Genomic DNA, 18,291 nt, shown 5'->3' with positions numbered 1-18,291 from the left:
TGCAAGGGATGAACTCACTTTCCCTGCAGCCGTTTTTAGTAATTAATTTTCAGTCTTACCACCTCAGAAGATCAGGCAAATTAGTCTGCCAACGTATGAAAAAGCAACGGCTGTTTGACGAGGCTTTAGCACGCCGCTACTTCCTGTTTCAAGATTCATTTCCAAAGGGACCCCTTATCGAACTAACTTTGTTTTCTTGTACCATGACTGTATGCAGTCTATCACTATTGAATTAGTTGCATACAAATATTTAAAAAGCTGCTGCATTAAAGAGGAAATGGATGCTTTTTGATTGGGTCACCAATAGCGAGGACTGGAGCTCTTCCTCAGTCCCTTCTCTCTCCTCACACTGTCCAGATTGTGGTGCTGCACTTAGTATTCTGCGGGATGATTAAGGAAAGCTAGGAGGGACATGTTACATCTGGCTTGTCTCCAGGGAGAAACGGACTGACTGACTTTCTAAAGGAAGTGAGAAATGGTTTTCTTCTCCAGTCGGAGAACAGATGCAGTGTTTGTGCCTCGGCCCCTTGCCACCACGGTGTCAATATCCCCTCTTTGTTTGTCCACTGGAGAGGCGTTCAAATACCGGCCAGAGCAAGCAAAGGCTCCTCAGTCATCCGCTGTGGTCCGCCATGCTGCCCCGGAGCCCTGCTGGACAGAGGAGGGAAGCAACCAACCATCATAAATCATATCAGATATATTACTCTCCATTTTTACTGTCGCTACTTTAAGTACTTCTACTTTCACTGTATTCCTACACTCTGGTACTTCTACTTTTACTCAAGTACAAGATCAGAGTACTTCTACTTTTATTCAAGTATAAGATCTGAGTACTTCTACTTTACTCAAGATCTGAGTACTTCTACTTTACTCAAGATCTGAGTACTTCTACTTTACTCAAGATCTGAGTACTTCTACTTTACTCAAGATCTGAGTACTTCTACTTTTACACAAGATCTGAGTACTTCTACTTTACTCAAGATCTGAGTACTTCTACTTTTACGCAAGTACAGGACTGAGTACTTCTGCTTGTACTCAGAGATCAGAGTACTCCCCCCCCCCCCCCCCCCTCCCCCTCAGCAGGGGGAGGAGCATGGAGCCGGATCCTCTGTGATTCTGGAGGCGCAGGTGGCTCCTCCTGAAAGACCCGGAGGAACAGCCCGACGGACACTGCAGGCTTTCAGCCGCTCAGAGCAGAGTGAGGGAGCGCTTGGTATGCAGCTCGTCCTGCTGGTCCAAACACAGAGACTGTGAGCTAAATCCTCTGAGTGCAGCTCAGCTGATCCAGGTGATTCAAACACCACCAATTAAAGGCACTCTGATCTCATCACAGGTGCTGAGTCAGCTGTGATGAGATCATTAGCTCTGAACTCTCCCCCGGACACTACTGTAGCAGTGATACCACATCAGGTCAGGGAGGGGTTGCTGGGTAAACTCATCCCGACTGTAAATCCACAAGCTGTTGTTTTAAATGGGTTCACCCGGTTGCCTTTCAGTGCACTCTCGTGCTGGTTTGATGCCGGATGCTTTGGGACAGTGATACAGCAGTGATGTTATCTCATGAGCACTAAATATTTTAGATATAAAAACAGTTTATTGAGATACCAGCGTAAACTGTTGTCCCATGTACTTTATCTTTTGCAGCAGTGGTGGAGATTTTATTTCCCTCTTTAGGAGGTATCTAAACCGTATTAAAGGACATTGAATCTGCACATTTGCAGACCCTCTTTATTATCGAGTGCACACGTTTTATAATTCAGTCCAGCACGTTATGTTAGATAGAATCGGAGGATGAAACCCTCTTTAGTGTCACATACATGCACACAGCAGAGCACACACAGTGAAATTGGTCCTCTGCATTTAACCCATCCTAGTACTAGGAGCAGTGGGCAGCTATTGTGCAGCGCCCTTGCTCAAGGGCACCACAGCAGGGCCTAGGAGGTGAACTGGGACCTCTCCAAGTAGCAGTCCACTTTCCATATTTTTCAAGTCTGTTCGGGGACTTGAACCGGCGACCCTACGATTCCCAGTCCAAGCCCCTACTTACTGAGCCACTGCTGGTTCTACAACAGACTTTGAATCACTTCTTTATGCAAAGTGATTCATCCGAGCTGGTAAATCTCTGGTAACGTACTGCTTTTGTCTTTATTCAAGAAGTCAATGGGAGCATTTTCTGAGCACTTATAAACCAAACAAGGCATTGATTAATCAATGAAACAGCTGGCAATAAAAATAATCCCTACGTGAGAAATTTAGGAGTCAAAGCCAATCGGAACCCGTGATTCAGGGGCAAAATGAGACCCAGCAGCCGAGCCTTGATGAATAATACACAGCGACAATCAGCCCGCTGCAGTGTGGGAAGCATTTATCTGCTTGACCGCATTTTGTAGGGAGGCAATAAAACATTGAAGCCTTCCAAGAGCTTCACCCAGAGAAGTCTCAGTGTGTTTGTTTCCTCACGGCACAACGAACGAGTCTGCTGCAGGAAGCTCCGCATCCGTCTGGAGCGCAGATGGACCGTCGCATGCCAGGAAGTATTCAGCAAGCTGTGGAAACTCTGCTAATGTTCCTCTAATCATCACACATGTTCTAGGTCCATTAGCATCTCTCTCTGAGCATAAAACCAACATGCTAATGCTAAGGAATTAGCACCATTTGCAGCCAAAAAACAATGCCAGTCTAATGAGTGGCTGGGTGGAAAACTAAAAAGTTAATCGAGTTAACAAGCGTATTCTGGGTCGGATTCACCCCTCTAGTATAAGGTGGTGACTCTGATTTAAGGCTGAACATCAGCAGGAGAGGACTCTTTAAAGTAGAGACACTACATACTGATATACACCTGAACATCAGCAGGAGAGGACTCTTTAAAGTAGAGACACTACATACTGACATACACCTGAACATCAGCAGGAGAGGACTCTTTAAAGTAGAGACACTACATACTGATATACACCTGAACATCAGCAGGAGAGGACTCTTTAAAGTAGAGACACTACATACTGATATACACCTGACCATCAGCAGGAGAGGACTCTTTAAAGTACAGACACTACATACTGATATACACCTGAACATCAGCAGGAGAGGACTCTTTAAAGTAGAGACTCTACATACTGATATACACCTGAACATCAGCAGGAGAGGACTCTTTAAAGTAGAGACTCTACATACTGATATACACCTGAACATCAGCAGGAGAGGACTCTTTAAAGTAGAGACACTACATACTGATATACACCTGAACATCAGCAGGAGAGACTCTTTAAAGTAGAGACTCTACATACTGATATACACCTGAACATCAGCAGGAGAGAACTCTTTAAAGTAGAGACTCTACATACTGATATACACCTGAACATCAGCAGGAGAGAACTCTTTAAAGTAGAGACTCTACATACTGATATACACCTGAACATCAGCAGGAGAGGACTCTTTAAAGTAGAGACACTACATACTGATATACACCTGTACATCAGCAGGAGAGGACTCTTTAAAGTAGAGACTCTACATACTGATATACACCTGAACATCAGCAGGAGAGGACTCTTTAAAGTAGAGACACTACATACTGATATACACCTGACCATCAGCAGGAGAGGACTCTTTAAAGTAGAGACACTACATACTGATATACACCTGAACATCAGCAGGAGAGGACTCTTTAAAGTAGAGACACTACATACTGATATACACCTGAACATCAGCAGGAGAGGACTCTTTAAAGTAGAGACACTACATACTGATATACACCTGACCATCAGCAGGAGAGGACTCTTTAAAGTACAGACACTACATACTGATATACACCTGAACATCAGCAGGAGAGGACTCTTTAAAGTAGAGACTCTACATACTGATATACACCTGAACATCAGCAGGAGAGGACTCTTTAAAGTAGAGACTCTACATACTGATATACACCTGAACATCAGCAGGAGAGAACTCTTTAAAGTAGAGACTCTACATACTGATATACACCTGAACATCAGCAGGAGAGGACTCTTTAAAGTAGAGACACTACATACTGATATACACCTGTACATCAGCAGGAGAGGACTCTTTAAAGTAGAGACTCTACATACTGATATACACCTGAACATCAGCAGGAGAGGACTCTTTAAAGTAGAGACACTACATACTGATATACACCTGAACATCAGCAGGAGAGGACTCTTTAAAGTAGAGACTCTACATACTGATATACACCTGAACATCAGCAGGAGAGGACTCTTTAAAGTAGAGACACTACATACTGATATACACCTGAACATCAGCAGGAGAGGACTCTTTAAAGTAGAGACACTACATACTGATATACACCTGAACATCAGCAGGAGAGGACTCTTTAAAGTAGAGACGTTCAGACGAGCAGCTCCAGAAAACTTCCCGACAGCTTCTTCTCCTTCTCCTTCTCCTTCTCCTTCTTTAGAGACAAAGGAATGACTTCCTTTCTCTGGTTTCTATGGAAACTCCACACAGGAGCACTTTTTTTTCGGCGCTATTTATGGGTCTGTGACAGGGTAGTGAATCGTATTAATGGGAGATATTCTGGTTCGAGCCGGTGTCGTCTTCTGGGAGAACAGGGGGAAGATACTTGGAAACAGTTTGATATTTTGAGGAGATACAGTGGAGGAAATAAGTATTTGATCCCCGGCCAATTTAGTCAGTTTACCCACTTACAAAGAAATGAACAGTCTGTAGTTTTTATGGTAGGTTTACTTTAACAGCGAGAGACAGAATATCAAAAAGAAATCCAGAAATTTAGATTAAAAAAAGATATACATTTAATTGGGGGAAATAAGTATTCGATCCCTTTGCAGAACATGCCTTAGGAGGAAGGAGGTTATCAGCCAGTATTTTACGGTACATGGCCCCCTCCATCCTCCCCTCGATGCGGTGAACCACCCTGTCCCCTGAGCAGAGAAACCCCCCCAAAGCATCATGTCTCCAGAATGGTGTTCTTGGGTCATAGGCAGCATTTCTCTTCCTCCAAACATGACATGTGGAGTTGATCCCAAAGATCTTGATGGTGGTCTCATCTGAGCTCTTCCCCTTCTCATCAGCCTCCTCTGGACCCTTCAGAGGATCCCTGGCAGACTTCAGACGGCGTGTACATGTGCCTTCGTGAGCAGGGGACCTTGAGGCGCTGCAGGATTTTAACCCATTACAGCGCAGTGTGTTACCAGTAGTGTTCTTGGTGACTGTGGTCCCAGCTGCTTTCAGATCATTAACCAGTCCCTCCTGTAGTTCTTGGCTGACCCCTCACCTTTCTCATGATCATTGATCGTGGAGCCCCAGACCGAGGGCGATTGATGGTCCGTTTGTGCCTCTTCCATGTTCTAATAATCAAACCAGGTGTCTCTCTCTCACCAGGCTGCTGCTGGTGGTCTTGTCTTCTATCCCAGCGTTGTACAGGTCTACCATCTTGTCCCTGATGTCCTTAGACATTAGTTCCACCATGAGCACAAGACCTGTCTCTGGCCTCGGTGGAGAGGTTGTCATCTGATGTATTGACTGTGGACAGGTGTGTTTTATTCAGGTAACAAGTTGACCTCAGGAGTACTTTCGTAAAGCCAGAGGACTTCTTTAACCGGCCAGAATCCTTGTTGGTTGCAAGGGGATCAAATACTTATTTCACCCGATTAAATGCATGTAATGTATCTTTTTTTAATCTAAATTTCTGGATTTCTTTTTGATATTCTTTCTCTCACTGTTAAAATAAACCTCCACTGTACATACGTACTTAAGCATAAAATGAGGATTAATTACAAGAGGAGATTTAGGGCTACAACTACTGATTAATTTTATTATGGATTACATGCACTGGGTAGCCAATAGGAGGGTGATTGTTCTGTAGTGATGTCATTATGGTTCGGTAGTAAGCAAAGGAGTCCAATGGAGGTGTCATTTTAAGCAGTGCGTCCCTAATTAAAGTGAGGACAGAGGAAATATTGCACATTGTGGGGAAATGGTTCTGCAGACAGAAGCCAGATGTTAGTGGGGATTTTTTCATCCAGTAGGTACGGGTTTTCATCCCAGTTTCCTGTATTCTGAACCAAGAAGCCCCAGACAGTGTGGATGGGGGGAGCGGCTCATTAAAAAGCCCATTAAAAAGCCCATTAGGAATCAATTTAGGATACTGCAGCTCTAATGGAGTCAGGAGGGCCCGCAGGAGACCTCTGTATCAACGCTCCAGTGTTGGTGGCAGCGACCTGATGATGAGCAGAGATGTCCCAGGACCTGTTGCCGGGCAGACTGTGGGACATGGACCTGTTGCCAGGCAGACTGTGGGACATGGACCTGTTGCCGGGCAGACTGTGGGACACGGACCTGTCACCGGTCAGACTGTGGGACATGGACCTGTTGCCAGGCAGACTGTGGGACACGGACCTGTTGCCGGGCAGACTGTGGGACACGGACCTGTTGCCGGGCAGACTGTGGGACACGGACCTGTTGCCAGGCAGACTGTGGGACATGGACCTGTTGCCGGGCAGACTGTGGGACACGGACCTGTCACCGGTCAGACTGTGGGACATGGACCTGTTGCCAGGCAGACTGTGGGACACGGACCTGTTGCCGGGCAGACTGTGGGACACGGACCTGTTGCCGGGCAGACTGTGGGACACGGACCTGTCGCCGGGCAGACTGTGGGACACGGACCTGTCGCCGGGCAGACTGTGGGACACGGACCTGTTGCCGGGCAGACTGTGGGACGCGCTTCAGACTGGAGGTGTTGATGTGAGGGCAGCCACACACGTGCACAGTGTTTGGGGAGGAGGACCCCCGGCCGAGTTGCCGTCCATAAGGATGGAGGAGGCCTGTCTGCACAGAGAGGGAGGGGGGGCTAAAGGTTTCTGTCTGCAACCCTTGACCTGCTGACAGAGCAGTGTCAATGACCGCTTTATGAGGTGTTGTGATTTTTGATCAGCTGCTTTATTGGCAGCATTTCTGTGTTACGCAACTTTATGTAGCTGTTGATTTTGCCCTCGTTGTCTAGAAAATGGTTGTATTTGCATTATTTTTTGAGCAGTTTTATAAGATATTTGATTAATGCCTGTATTTATTTGAATGAATGAGGCTTATTGTCACACTTGATATCAGTGAGCTAGTAAATCGGGGTCAGTTTGAGCCCCTCTGTCATGGTTTTAATGGGAAGTCTTGATACTTTTTGGGGTATTTGTCCTCTAAAATGTTTGCATTGATGTCTCAATATGTCCATAATTGGTAAAAATAAAAATAAAGATATGAAAAGCAGGTCATGAATAATTTAGTACCGAAGTTGCATATTGCAAAATCTCAATTATAAATGTTTTTAAGTAATTCACCATAAAGTATCTCCCAAAGATTCGGATAGTGGATTTCCAGTGGCATTTATAAGTCTTTAAATACTTAAATCTAACTGGAGCTGTAGGAGTCCTGAGCGGTAAATAATACAGATAATATTCACGTTTAAGAAGCTGGAATCAGATCATTTCATATAATTTCTCTTAAAATGTCAGTAAAAATGAAAATAGGTGGTGATTTGAATAATAAATCAGGACTGGTTGATGAGTCCTTGCAGCTGGGAATAATCAGCAGTGATGGAGGCATGTGTTTTCAGGTCTCTGAGCGCTTCATGCTAACAATCTGTCCGTGTAATTATCCCCGTTTGACCCGGCCTTCTCTCCGTGGCTGCACACGTATTCCTGCTTTGTGTTTCCGTGCCTGGCTGCTCGCTGGTTGTTGACATTTGGCTGCAGAACGCTTTAATCCAGCGCAGTGGAAGAGAACGCTGTAACAGCCAAAGCCCTTCAGCACTCGGGGCTAATTGCATTATCTCCAGCACTAGAGTAATTGCACACACACCAGATGATGCTCTGCAGCCCTGCTCTTTCCCTCTCTGTCTCTAACTCGCTCTAACGGGTTGAATTACAGCATTAGCATCTCTGCTGCGCGCAGAGAATGAAATGCATTGAATGCAACAGAGCCGTTTAGCCCCTGAACAGTGTCGTCTTTTCACAGAATGTTTTTCAGAGACACTCCCCTCACACACTGTTGTTGGTCAGTTAGACCTGGCACCATCTCCCGGCTTCCCAGGTGGCACTTTGCTGAAGTAATGCATCAGGAAAGAGTCCTAAATCCCCCCTCACTTCCTGCCTCCTGGTCTGGCAGTCAGGGGGTTTCTTGAATGTGTTCTGGTGGGGAGAAGAGTCTGACAGTAATGTTGGTATTGGTATTTGTGTTTGGGGTAGGGAATCTCAGCAAGTGAAGGCGCAGTGTTGGACTTCATGTATTTGTGTACTAGTTTAATAATTCTAAATGATGACCAGGCCATGTGGGGGGCCTCTTCAGGGTCCCAGTGGGGTGTTTGTTGCTCTGCACTTTAATGTTCACAGAGGCTGAGGTTTCATTCGTCTGATGCAGCAGTGCGCACGCTGCTGCATCACCCCCTCCATAAAGCTTCCCCACACTGCAGAGGTGGCGCTGAAGTGAGGAACACAAAGCATGCGAGCCCCTCCAGAAAAAAAATCAGCTGATGCTGCTTTTATTGTGAGTAAACTCTGTGGGAGAGACCTGTGCAGGAGTGCAGCCTGTCCTTTTCTCGGGGAGGGTAAAGTGATAAAAACAAGGGGGAGGGTGCTGGTGTGTTTGTGGCTGGACTCTGGTTTGGTAGAGTTTTGCAACAAACCGGCACTTTGGGTCAGAGTGAAGCCTCGTACAAAACACACCTCATCCATACTTTACAGACTAAATACACCTCAACAGACCCCCCCTCGGTTAGTCTTCCCCTCCGTCCCTCACTGCCTCTGCTGCGCTGGAAACAACCATTACAGAAACACGGCCACACGGCCACACACACACACAGCCTCACACACACACAGCCTCACACACACACACAGCCACACACACACAGGCTCACACAGCCACACACACACACACAGGCCTCACACACACACAGCCTCACACACACACACACAGCCACACACACACACACAGCCACACACACACACAGGCTCACACACACACACACACACACACAGGCTCACACACATACACACACACACACACAGCCTCACGCACACAACCTCACACACACACACACACACACACACACACAGCCTCACATACACACACAGCCACACACACAGGCTCAAGCACATACAGCCACACACACACGCACACACGCTCACACACACACACACACACACACACACACACACACACTCACACACACACACACACACACAGCCTCACACACACAGCCTGACACACACTTGGTGAGGTGTGGAGGAGAGAGGAAAGGATGCGTCCTGCTCTGAAAGTGGCAGCCTGTGACCGCTCCGTCGGATCGTTGGGATGTATTTACCTTTAAACTCTCTTCTGTGCAGTCCTGCTAAAGCACGGCCCCCTCCTCATCTACAGCGGGGGGACGCAGGTCCGTCTCCATGGATGCACACCGGATATTAACCCCCACAGACATCACACATCCCCTCATTTCACACACACACACATTCTTATACCCAGAGGCCCCTGTACACCCCCCCCCCCTTTCCCTCTCTATGTTAAGCCAAGTGGAACATGGAAATCTACCTGCTGACGCCTCCTCTTCATGAGGCCAGAGCAGAGGCGGGCAGCTGGGGCCATGCAGGAGGCGGTAGAGGAGACCTCACCAGTTCAGCTCATTTAAAGTGTGTGTTTGTGTGTGTGAGTGTGAGTGCATTGACTTTTACAGTGTGCATCAGTGTGGAGCCCCCCCATTCCTGCAGCAGACATGGCTTCCACTTTACATTTGAGTTTGGGTCAGGAAACTCTCTGCTAGTCCTGGGTGTTTCTCTGGAGCCGGTTTCCTTCTGAAAGGAGGCCCAGTTCGCTGCAGTGTGTAGGAGGCTGGAGCTCTGATCCGGGAGGGGGGGGGTAATGTCACCCTGGCTCACCATCACGCTTCACTCTGTACTTTATTCTTCTCTGAGCCGGTGAATGCTTCATTAGCCTTCAACAAGACTGCAGAGCGCTCCAACCTTAACCCCCCCCTGCCCGCACATTCCTCTGAGTGTCTGCACTGTGATCTTTGCAGAGAGTGTGATGGTGTGGGGGGGGTTCGGAGGCTTCCTCATGGACATCCACCCTGAATGGAGAACATTGATGCTTCTCGCTGTCCCCCCCCCCTCCCTCAGATTGTCTAACCTCTGAATGGCTCTTTCAGGACTCGGCTCAAAACGTTCCTCTGCAGGATAGAGGGCCGGAGCCCCGGGCCCTGTGGGGGCATCACAGCCAGCCTGCTCATCACACACTCGCTGTGAACACACACTCGCTGTGAATACACACTCACTGTGAACACACTCACTGTGACACACTCTCACTGTGAACACACTCTCACTGTGAACACACTCTCACTCTCAGGGACACACTACACACACACTCACTCCTCCTGGTCCTAGTTTGTAGGGCTGTAACAAATGTTATTTTCCTAAATTTGAAACTCTGTGTTGGCACGTCACCACCGCTAATCTAAAGGAAGCTAATGTTGGGCTATAAAGGAACTACAGCACGGTCACATGACTTCACGTCACCACCGCTAAGCTAAAGGTGGCTAATGTTGGGCTATAAAGGAACTATAGCACGGTCACATGACTTCACGTCACCACTGCTAAGCTAAAGGAGGCTAATGTTGGGCTATAAAGGAACCACAGCACGGTCACATGACTTCAGGTCACTTGATGACGTTTAGTCGTCTCCTGTAGACTCTTGTTAGCATCCTCTGTTTTTTAAATCCAGCTGTGGGGTATTTCTCTCATGACCTTTATTCCCCCCCCCCGTCTACAGGCTGTTCCCCAGCTGCCCTGTGCCAAGGCACTCTACAACTACGAAGGCAAGGAGCCAGGGGACCTCAAGTTCATCAAGGGCGACATCATCATCCTGCGCCGGCAGGTGGACGAGAACTGGTACCACGGGGAGATGGGGGGGGTACATGGCTTCTTCCCGACCAACTTCGTGCAGGTCATCAAGCCGCTGCCGCTGCCCCCCCCCTCAGTGCAAAGCCCTGTACGACTTTGAGCTGAAAGACAAGGAGGCGGACAAAGACTGCCTGCCCTTCTCCAAGGTGAGGCCCTGCAGCAAAACTTAGACCACTCATTCCCTCTGAGCTCCTCCACTGAGCTCCTCCTCCTCTGAGCTCCTCCTCCTCTGAGCTCCTCCTCCTCTGAGCTCCTCCTCTGCAGGGGGTGTTAACCCTGGATGAACTACTGTAATTAGACCGGCTTAACTACAGTCATTTAGGCATCCAGCTGTTCCTGTGAGCAGAGGTTTTAAAGGACATCAAGATCTGACTACTCCCCCCCCCCCCCCCCCCCACACACACACACACACACACACACACACACACACACACACACACACACAGGAAGCACCTGACGCAGCAGTTTTTGAGCTTGTGTTTGTACTCCCTGGCCAACCCCTCTAATGAAGCCCCCCCCCACCCCTTGGTGTTACTCCTACAGGACAGAAGCTCTGAGTCTGCAGCTTCCTTCATTAACTCCTCTCCTCTTCTCCCCTCCTCTCTCTCTCTCTCTCCCCTCCTCTCCTCTCCCCTCTCTCTCTCTTCTCCTCTCCCCTCCGCTCTCTCCTCTCTCTCCTCTCCTCTTCACTCTCCTCTCCTCTCCTCTTCTCTCCTCGCGCCTCTCTCCTCTCTCCCCTCTCCCCTCCCCTCCCCTCTCCCCTCCCCTCCTCTCTCTTTTCTCCCCTCCTCTCTCTCCCCTCCTCTCTCTCTCTCTCTCTCTCCTCTCCCTCCTCTCCTCCTCTCCTCTCTCGCCTCCCCTCATCTCTCCTCTCTCCTCTCCTCTCCCCTCCTCTCTCTCCTCTCCTCTCCTCTCCTCTCCCCTCCTCTCTCTCCTCTCCTCTCCTCTCTCTCCTCTCCTCTCCTCTCCTCTCCTCTCCCCTCCTCTTTCTCCTCTCTCTCTCCTCCTCTCTCTCCTCTCCTCTCCCCTCCTCTCTCTCCTCTCCTCTCCTCTCTCTCTCCTCCTCTCTCTCCTCTCCTCTCCTCTCTCTCTCCTCCTCTCTCTCCTCTCCCCTCCCCTCCTCTCTCTCCTCTCTCTCCTCTCTCTGTCCTCCTCTCTCTCCTCTCCTCTCCCCTCCTCTCTCTCCTCTCCTCTCCCCTCCCCTCCTCTCTCTCCTCTCTCTCCTCTCCCCTCCTCTCTCTCTCCTCTCCCCTCCCCTCCCCTCCTCTCTCTCCTCTCTCTGTCCTCCTCTCTCTCCTCTCCTCTCCCCTCCTCTCTCTCTCCTCTCCCCTCCTCTCTCTCTCCTCTCCCCTCCTCTCTCTCTCCTCTCCTCTCCTCTCTCTCTCCTCCTCTCTCTCCTCTCCTCTCCCCTCCTCTCTCTCCTCTCTCTCCTCTCCTCTCTCTCCTCTCTCTGTCCCCCTCTCTCTCCTCTCCCCTCTCTCCTCTCTCCCCTCCTCTCCTCTCCTCTCCCCTCCTCTCTCTCCCCTCCTCTCTCTCATCTCTCCTGCAGGACGACATCCTGACAGTGATCCGCAGAGTGGATGTGAACTGGGCGGAGGGGATGCTGGGAGATAAGATTGGGATTTTCCCCATCTCGTATGTGGAGGTAGGTTATTGAGAGGTCACCAGAGGGGAACGGGCCAATGGAGACCCTTTATACCGAGTCCCCTCCCCGTTCTCTTCCTCAGGAAATGCTCCTGGTAGTTTAGTGTGTTCTGTTGGTTCTGCTCTCTGGGCCGGGCTTATCATTGATGACTCAGTAATAATAAGGATGAAATCTCCTCCCTCAGGATTGTGAGTGATGGATCATCGATGAACCCTGAGGCTGGGGGAGGGCCATCAGAAAGATTTGATTCAACAATTGTTTTTCTATAATTTCAAAATGTTCTTTCTTTAAAACGTTATGTCATTAACCCATTTACTCCTAAATCGCCTACAAAAAACGGCTCTAAGGTATAGTAGATATAAATGTCCTCATCTCCTGAGGGTTTCCTGAAAAAATACTAAGAATTGGCGACGTCTATGAAAACCTTAATATCTAAGCCTCTGTAGCACATAGAAACATGAAATAAATTGCACTTAAAAGGTAAGACTCACAGGTTGCATTAAAACATGCTCCCTTAGCAATAACATACCAACACATTTTTATAAAGATCCATCCGGTACAAATGGGTTAATAAAATAAAGTCATTCTCTATATTTTTTAGATGATTTATTTCAGTGTTTTTTAAAGGGATTGTATTGATTGAATAATATATATTTAATCGTTTCATTGAATCCAAAAACATTATTCCCTCGGCTAAGAAAAGCAGCCGCTCAGATGACAGAATGCCGTGGTCCTTCTGATCCGCCTGATTAGCGTTAGCGTTGCTTTCACCTGTGTTCATGGAGGCATATTAAAGAAGGTTTCCCGCTCCTCCTCTCCTGACGGGATGAAGGTGGAGGTCTTCATCACAGACGGACAGTTTCCATGATCACGTCTACTCCCACCCCCACCTCTCCTCCTCCCTCACAGTTTAACTCTGCGGCCCGTCAGCTGATCGAGTTGGACAAACCGTCAGAGTCCAGCGGTGACTCGGGGGAGGGGGCCTCCTCGGGGCCCCAGAGCAACGGGGCCCAGCGAGCGGGAGAGAAGAAGAACAGCAAGAAGAGACATTCCTTCACCTCCCTCACCATGTCCCACAAACCCATGCTGGCCCCGCCCCCCCAGCGCCACTCCATGGAGATCAGCGGCCCGGTGCTCATCAGCTCCAGCAACCCCACTGCAGCCGCCCGCATCGGGGAGATCAGCGGGGGGCTCTCCTGCAGCGCACCCTCACAGGTAACACACACATACCCTCACAGGTAACACACACCTACCCTCACAGGTAACACACACCTACCCTCACAGGTAACACGCAGCCCACCCTCACAGGTAACACACACATACCCTCACAGGTAACACACACCTACCCTCACAGGTAACACGCAGCCCACCCTCACAGGTCACACACACCCCACCCTTACAGGCAACACACACCCCACCCTCACAGGTAACACACACCTACCCTTACAGGTAACACACCTCACAGGTAACACACACCTACCCTCACAGGTAACACACACCTACCCTCACAGGTAACACACACATACCCTCACAGGTAACACACACCTACCCTCACAGGTAACACACACCTATCCTTACAGGTAACACACCTCACAGGTAACACACACATACCCTCACAGGTAACACACACATACCCTCACAGGTAACACACCTCACAGGTAACACACACCTACCCTCACAGGTAACACGCAGCCCACCCTCACAGGTCACACACACCCCACCCTTACAGGCAACACACACCCCACCCTCACAGGTAACACACACCTATCCTTACAGGTAACACACCTCACAGGTAACACACACCTACCCTCACAGGTAACACACCTCACAGGTAACATGCATTGTTGTCTTTTGGGGCTTTTATTTTGAAAAACATTCCTCACCTTGAGGAGAATACATTAACTTTGTGAGCCTTTTTTTATTTTGAAAAGCGTACCTGTTCCCTGGCCTGTGATTACCCTAATAACCGCTAGCAGCTGGTTATAATAATACCTGTTAATCCAAGGTTCTGGATGAGACCCCTCCCTCAGTCCTCAGTGTCCTGTTCAGAGGGTAACTGGACCTGGGGGGTCAGGATGAACGGCCATGCCGCTGGTTCTCTCGAGATGTTGCCGTTCAGACGTTCTCCTCTCCTTCTGTCAGCAGTTAGACCCACTTCCCTTCGTAGCTGAGGAGGGGCCAGTTCACCTCCTGGTCACTGCATTAGCTTCCCACTGCTCCCAGCACCCTCTGGTCAAATCCAGAGGGTTTCATCCTCCAGGTCTTCTCGCTAGAACCCGTTTCTGTGGTTTCAGAGAGGGCTTAGATTCCTCTGGATGTGCTTCCGGTTCCCCCTCAGGTTCTGAGCTCGTTGCTTGGTGATTATGTTCTGCGTCTTGTTTGTTTGTTTCTGTCACGTCTCTCTGAAAGCCGCCCATTAACTCCGTCATGAACCTTCTATCTGCAGCGTTCAGAGAGCTGTCTGCTCTGAAGTGGATCTCAAGCCTTTCCTGTGTCAGCGCAGACGGTCATGCATGCAGAAGGTGTAATCAGGGTCTAATGACCGGCTTCAAGGCCTTTCCCCCCCAGCTTTGTTTGCTCTGAGCTGCTGCAGTGTTCCCTTTAAAGCATCCATCATATTTGTCAGAAATAACAACAAGTATGTAAAATGTCTTCAGAATAAATAAGAAACAACAAGTTAAAATGTGGAAAGTGAACCAAAAGATATTTGGAAAATGTTGGATTTGAGTTTGTATTTGTTTTGTGAAATATCTAGAAGAATATGGTAAATGTCTGAGAGAATTCAGGGTTTTTGGGGAGTTGTAAGTAAAATGCCAGATTATTTTGGGATGTTTGACGTCTCTTCTGTTGACAGGTTCACATTTGCACAACTGGACTCATCGTGACCCCGCCCCCCAGCAGTCCTGTTACCACGGCAACTGTCTTCACGTTTCCCTCGGAGTCGAGCTACACCTCCATCTCCGTGGTACGTCTCACATCATGGCCCTGTCACACTGCCACTTCCTCACAGTAGGATAGAAAGGGTTTGCATTGTTCAATTATTTCAGTGAAGGTCCTGCATTACGCCGACACAAACTCAACCTGTCTTTCTAATCTGAGGGACTTTTTCCAAGAATTCTGAGATTAAAGTAAAAGTCAGAATCAGAGGAAAAAAAACATGTTCTTTATAAGAATGTGATTTAAAACAAAAGTTAAAGGCAGCTTTTGTTTTAAAGAAATCTGAAATAATTGTTCTGATAATTCAGAGATTATGGGCAGAAATCTGTAGCAAATCTGGGAGAAAGGTCAGAAATCTGATTCAGAAAAACAAAGTCAGAAATCCTTTCTTTAAGAATTTGAAGATTAAAGAATTTTGGGAAAAAGTGGAGGAAAGTCAATCTTTAACTGAGAACAAGTCAGGTTTCTCTTTCGTGAGAATTCAAGGCAAACATTCAGAATTATGGAACAAAAAAAATCACTTTGGTTTTGATCTCAAACATTTTGTGTGGCTCTCACCCCTCTCACGGAGTGTGTGTGTGTGTGTGTGTGTGTGTGTTCATATTGAATATGTTTGGACATTTGAACACATGACCTTGGAACCTTTATGGCTTTTTATAAACCAAAAGTCCCAAAGTAACGTCGAAAAGAATCCAAAGATAATAATCCAGAATGGAAATCAGACGCAGCGCTATGCAGCACCTCAGGTCAGAACTCTTTTGACTCTTCTGACGTTGAACAAGCAAAAAGCAGCGAGAGGAGACGAATACACTCCTGCCAGTGTTCCCATCACACAGTGGATCTACCCCCCCAGCTCTGTGTCTCAGATAAACATCATAGGAGGCTCTGAGCTGTGGGGTGGGGGGAGATAAACCGAGGAAAACCCCCTGACAGACGATCTCTCTGTGACTCAGAACCAACCGGTTTCTCCTCCCTGTTTCCACGCTCATGTTACCTGTGTTTGTGTTCCTGCGTCACTGAGAGGAAATGCATGATTCATTTAGGGGGGGGGGGGGGTCAAACCTGAAAGAGGCCCTGTCCTGCTCTTTGTGGCGCTCCCTGTCCTGTAGTGTGCTCTATGGGTGAAGGGTCAGCAGAATGGAATCTCTCCCCCACACACTCGCGTGTCCTCATCAATATGATATGAAACATAAAAGTAGTCATAAAAAAAGAACTCCCACTTTTTCCTTAAAATCTCAAATTCTGATTTATTTTCCTGAAAATGTTTGATCCCAAAAGTCGGGAGTCCTTTTTTTAATCTCATAATTCTCACCTTCTCTTTTTTCATACAATCGCATAAATCTGTTTGTTTCTCAGAAACTTTAACTAACTCTTCTTTTCTCAAAGTCAACAATGTTTCTTTAAATCTCAGAAATCTTTTTTGTTCATTTCAGATTTTCTATCTCAAAATATTAACCTTTCACTAAAGATCGGTTTCCTGATTCATTCCACAAACTCAGGTTTCCAAAATCTGAGTTTGTTCTCCAAATTAAGTTTTTTGAAATCTCAAAATGTTGCCCAAGGAGACATGTCCCAGTAGAGACTCAGAGACATGTCCCAGTAGAGACTCAGAGACATGTCCCAGTAGAGACATGTCCCAGTAGAGACTCAGAGACATGTCCCAGTAGAGACTCAGAGACATGTCCCAGTAGAGACTCAGAGACATGTCCCAGTAGAGACATGTCCCAGTAGAGACTCAGAGACATGTCCCAGTAGAGACTCAGAGACATGTCCCAGTAGAGACTCAGAGACATGTCCCAGTAGAGACATGTCCCAGTAGAGACTCAGAGACATGTCCCAGTAGAGACTCAGAGACATGTCCCAGTAGAGACTCAGAGACATGTCCCAGTAGAGACTCAGAGACATTCCCAGTAGAGACTCAGAGACATGTCCCAGTAGAGACTCAGAGACATGTCCCAGTAGAGACTCAGAGACATGTCCCAGTAGAGACTCAGAGACATGTCCCAGTAGAGACTCAGAGACATGTCCCAGTAGAGACTCAGAGACATGTCCCAGTAGAGACTCAGAGACATGTCCCAGTAGAGACTCAGAGACATGTTTCAAGTTTTTTTTTTTTTTTTTAAGGTTTCAAGGTGCTATTGGTCATATGCACAGCAGATACAACGTATATGTTGGCAATGAAAATCTTATGTCCCAGGCTCCTCCAACAACTCAACATACATGGCCATTAATACAGGTAACGAGTGGAGGACAGAGGAGCGTCTTAAAGAACAAGTTACAGGTCTGTGAGAGCCAGAAGTCTTGCTTGTTTGTAGGTGACCCAATACTTATTTTACCGAGGAATTTACATGATTCATTAAAAATCCTACAATGTGATTTCCTGGACTGTTTCCCCCATTCTGTCTCTCATAGTTGAGGTATACCTATGATAAAAATTACAGGCCTCTCTCATCTTTTTAAATGGGAGAACTTGCACAATTGGTGGCTGACTAAATACTTTTTTGCCCCACTGTACATATGTGGAATACATTGGGAGTATTTACATACTATATACATATAATATATATATATATATGTATGTGTGTACTATAAACAGATGTGAGTAGACATTCACAGAGCTCAGGAGTTCAGTAGTCTTATAGCCTGTGGTATAAAGCTGTCTCTGAGTCTGGTGGTCTTGGTCCGGATGCTGCGGTACCGTCTGCCAGACGGCAGCAGACAGAACAGATTGTTGCTGGGGTGATGGGGGTCCTTTAATATCCTACCGGCCTTCTT

At 47.6% G+C, this 18,291-nt stretch overlaps 1 protein-coding gene across 1 annotated transcript in view; it reads left to right on the top strand.

Moving 5' to 3' along the window:
* sh3rf1 (SH3 domain containing ring finger 1) overlaps window positions 1-18,291 on the top strand; it is a 35,775-nt gene that overhangs the window by 11,412 nt on the left and 6,072 nt on the right. The window contains 5 exon segments of the mRNA XM_063892043.1: window positions 10,804-10,998; window positions 11,000-11,080; window positions 12,484-12,579; window positions 13,489-13,794; window positions 15,434-15,544. Coding sequence (XP_063748113.1) covers window positions 10,804-10,998; window positions 11,000-11,080; window positions 12,484-12,579; window positions 13,489-13,794; window positions 15,434-15,544 — 789 coding nt within the window.

Source organism: Eleginops maclovinus, chromosome 9 (genome assembly GCF_036324505.1).
Source record: "Eleginops maclovinus isolate JMC-PN-2008 ecotype Puerto Natales chromosome 9, JC_Emac_rtc_rv5, whole genome shotgun sequence".
Lineage (NCBI taxonomy): Eukaryota > Metazoa > Chordata > Actinopteri > Perciformes > Eleginopidae > Eleginops > Eleginops maclovinus.
This window is presented reverse-complemented; position numbering and strand designations above follow the sequence as displayed.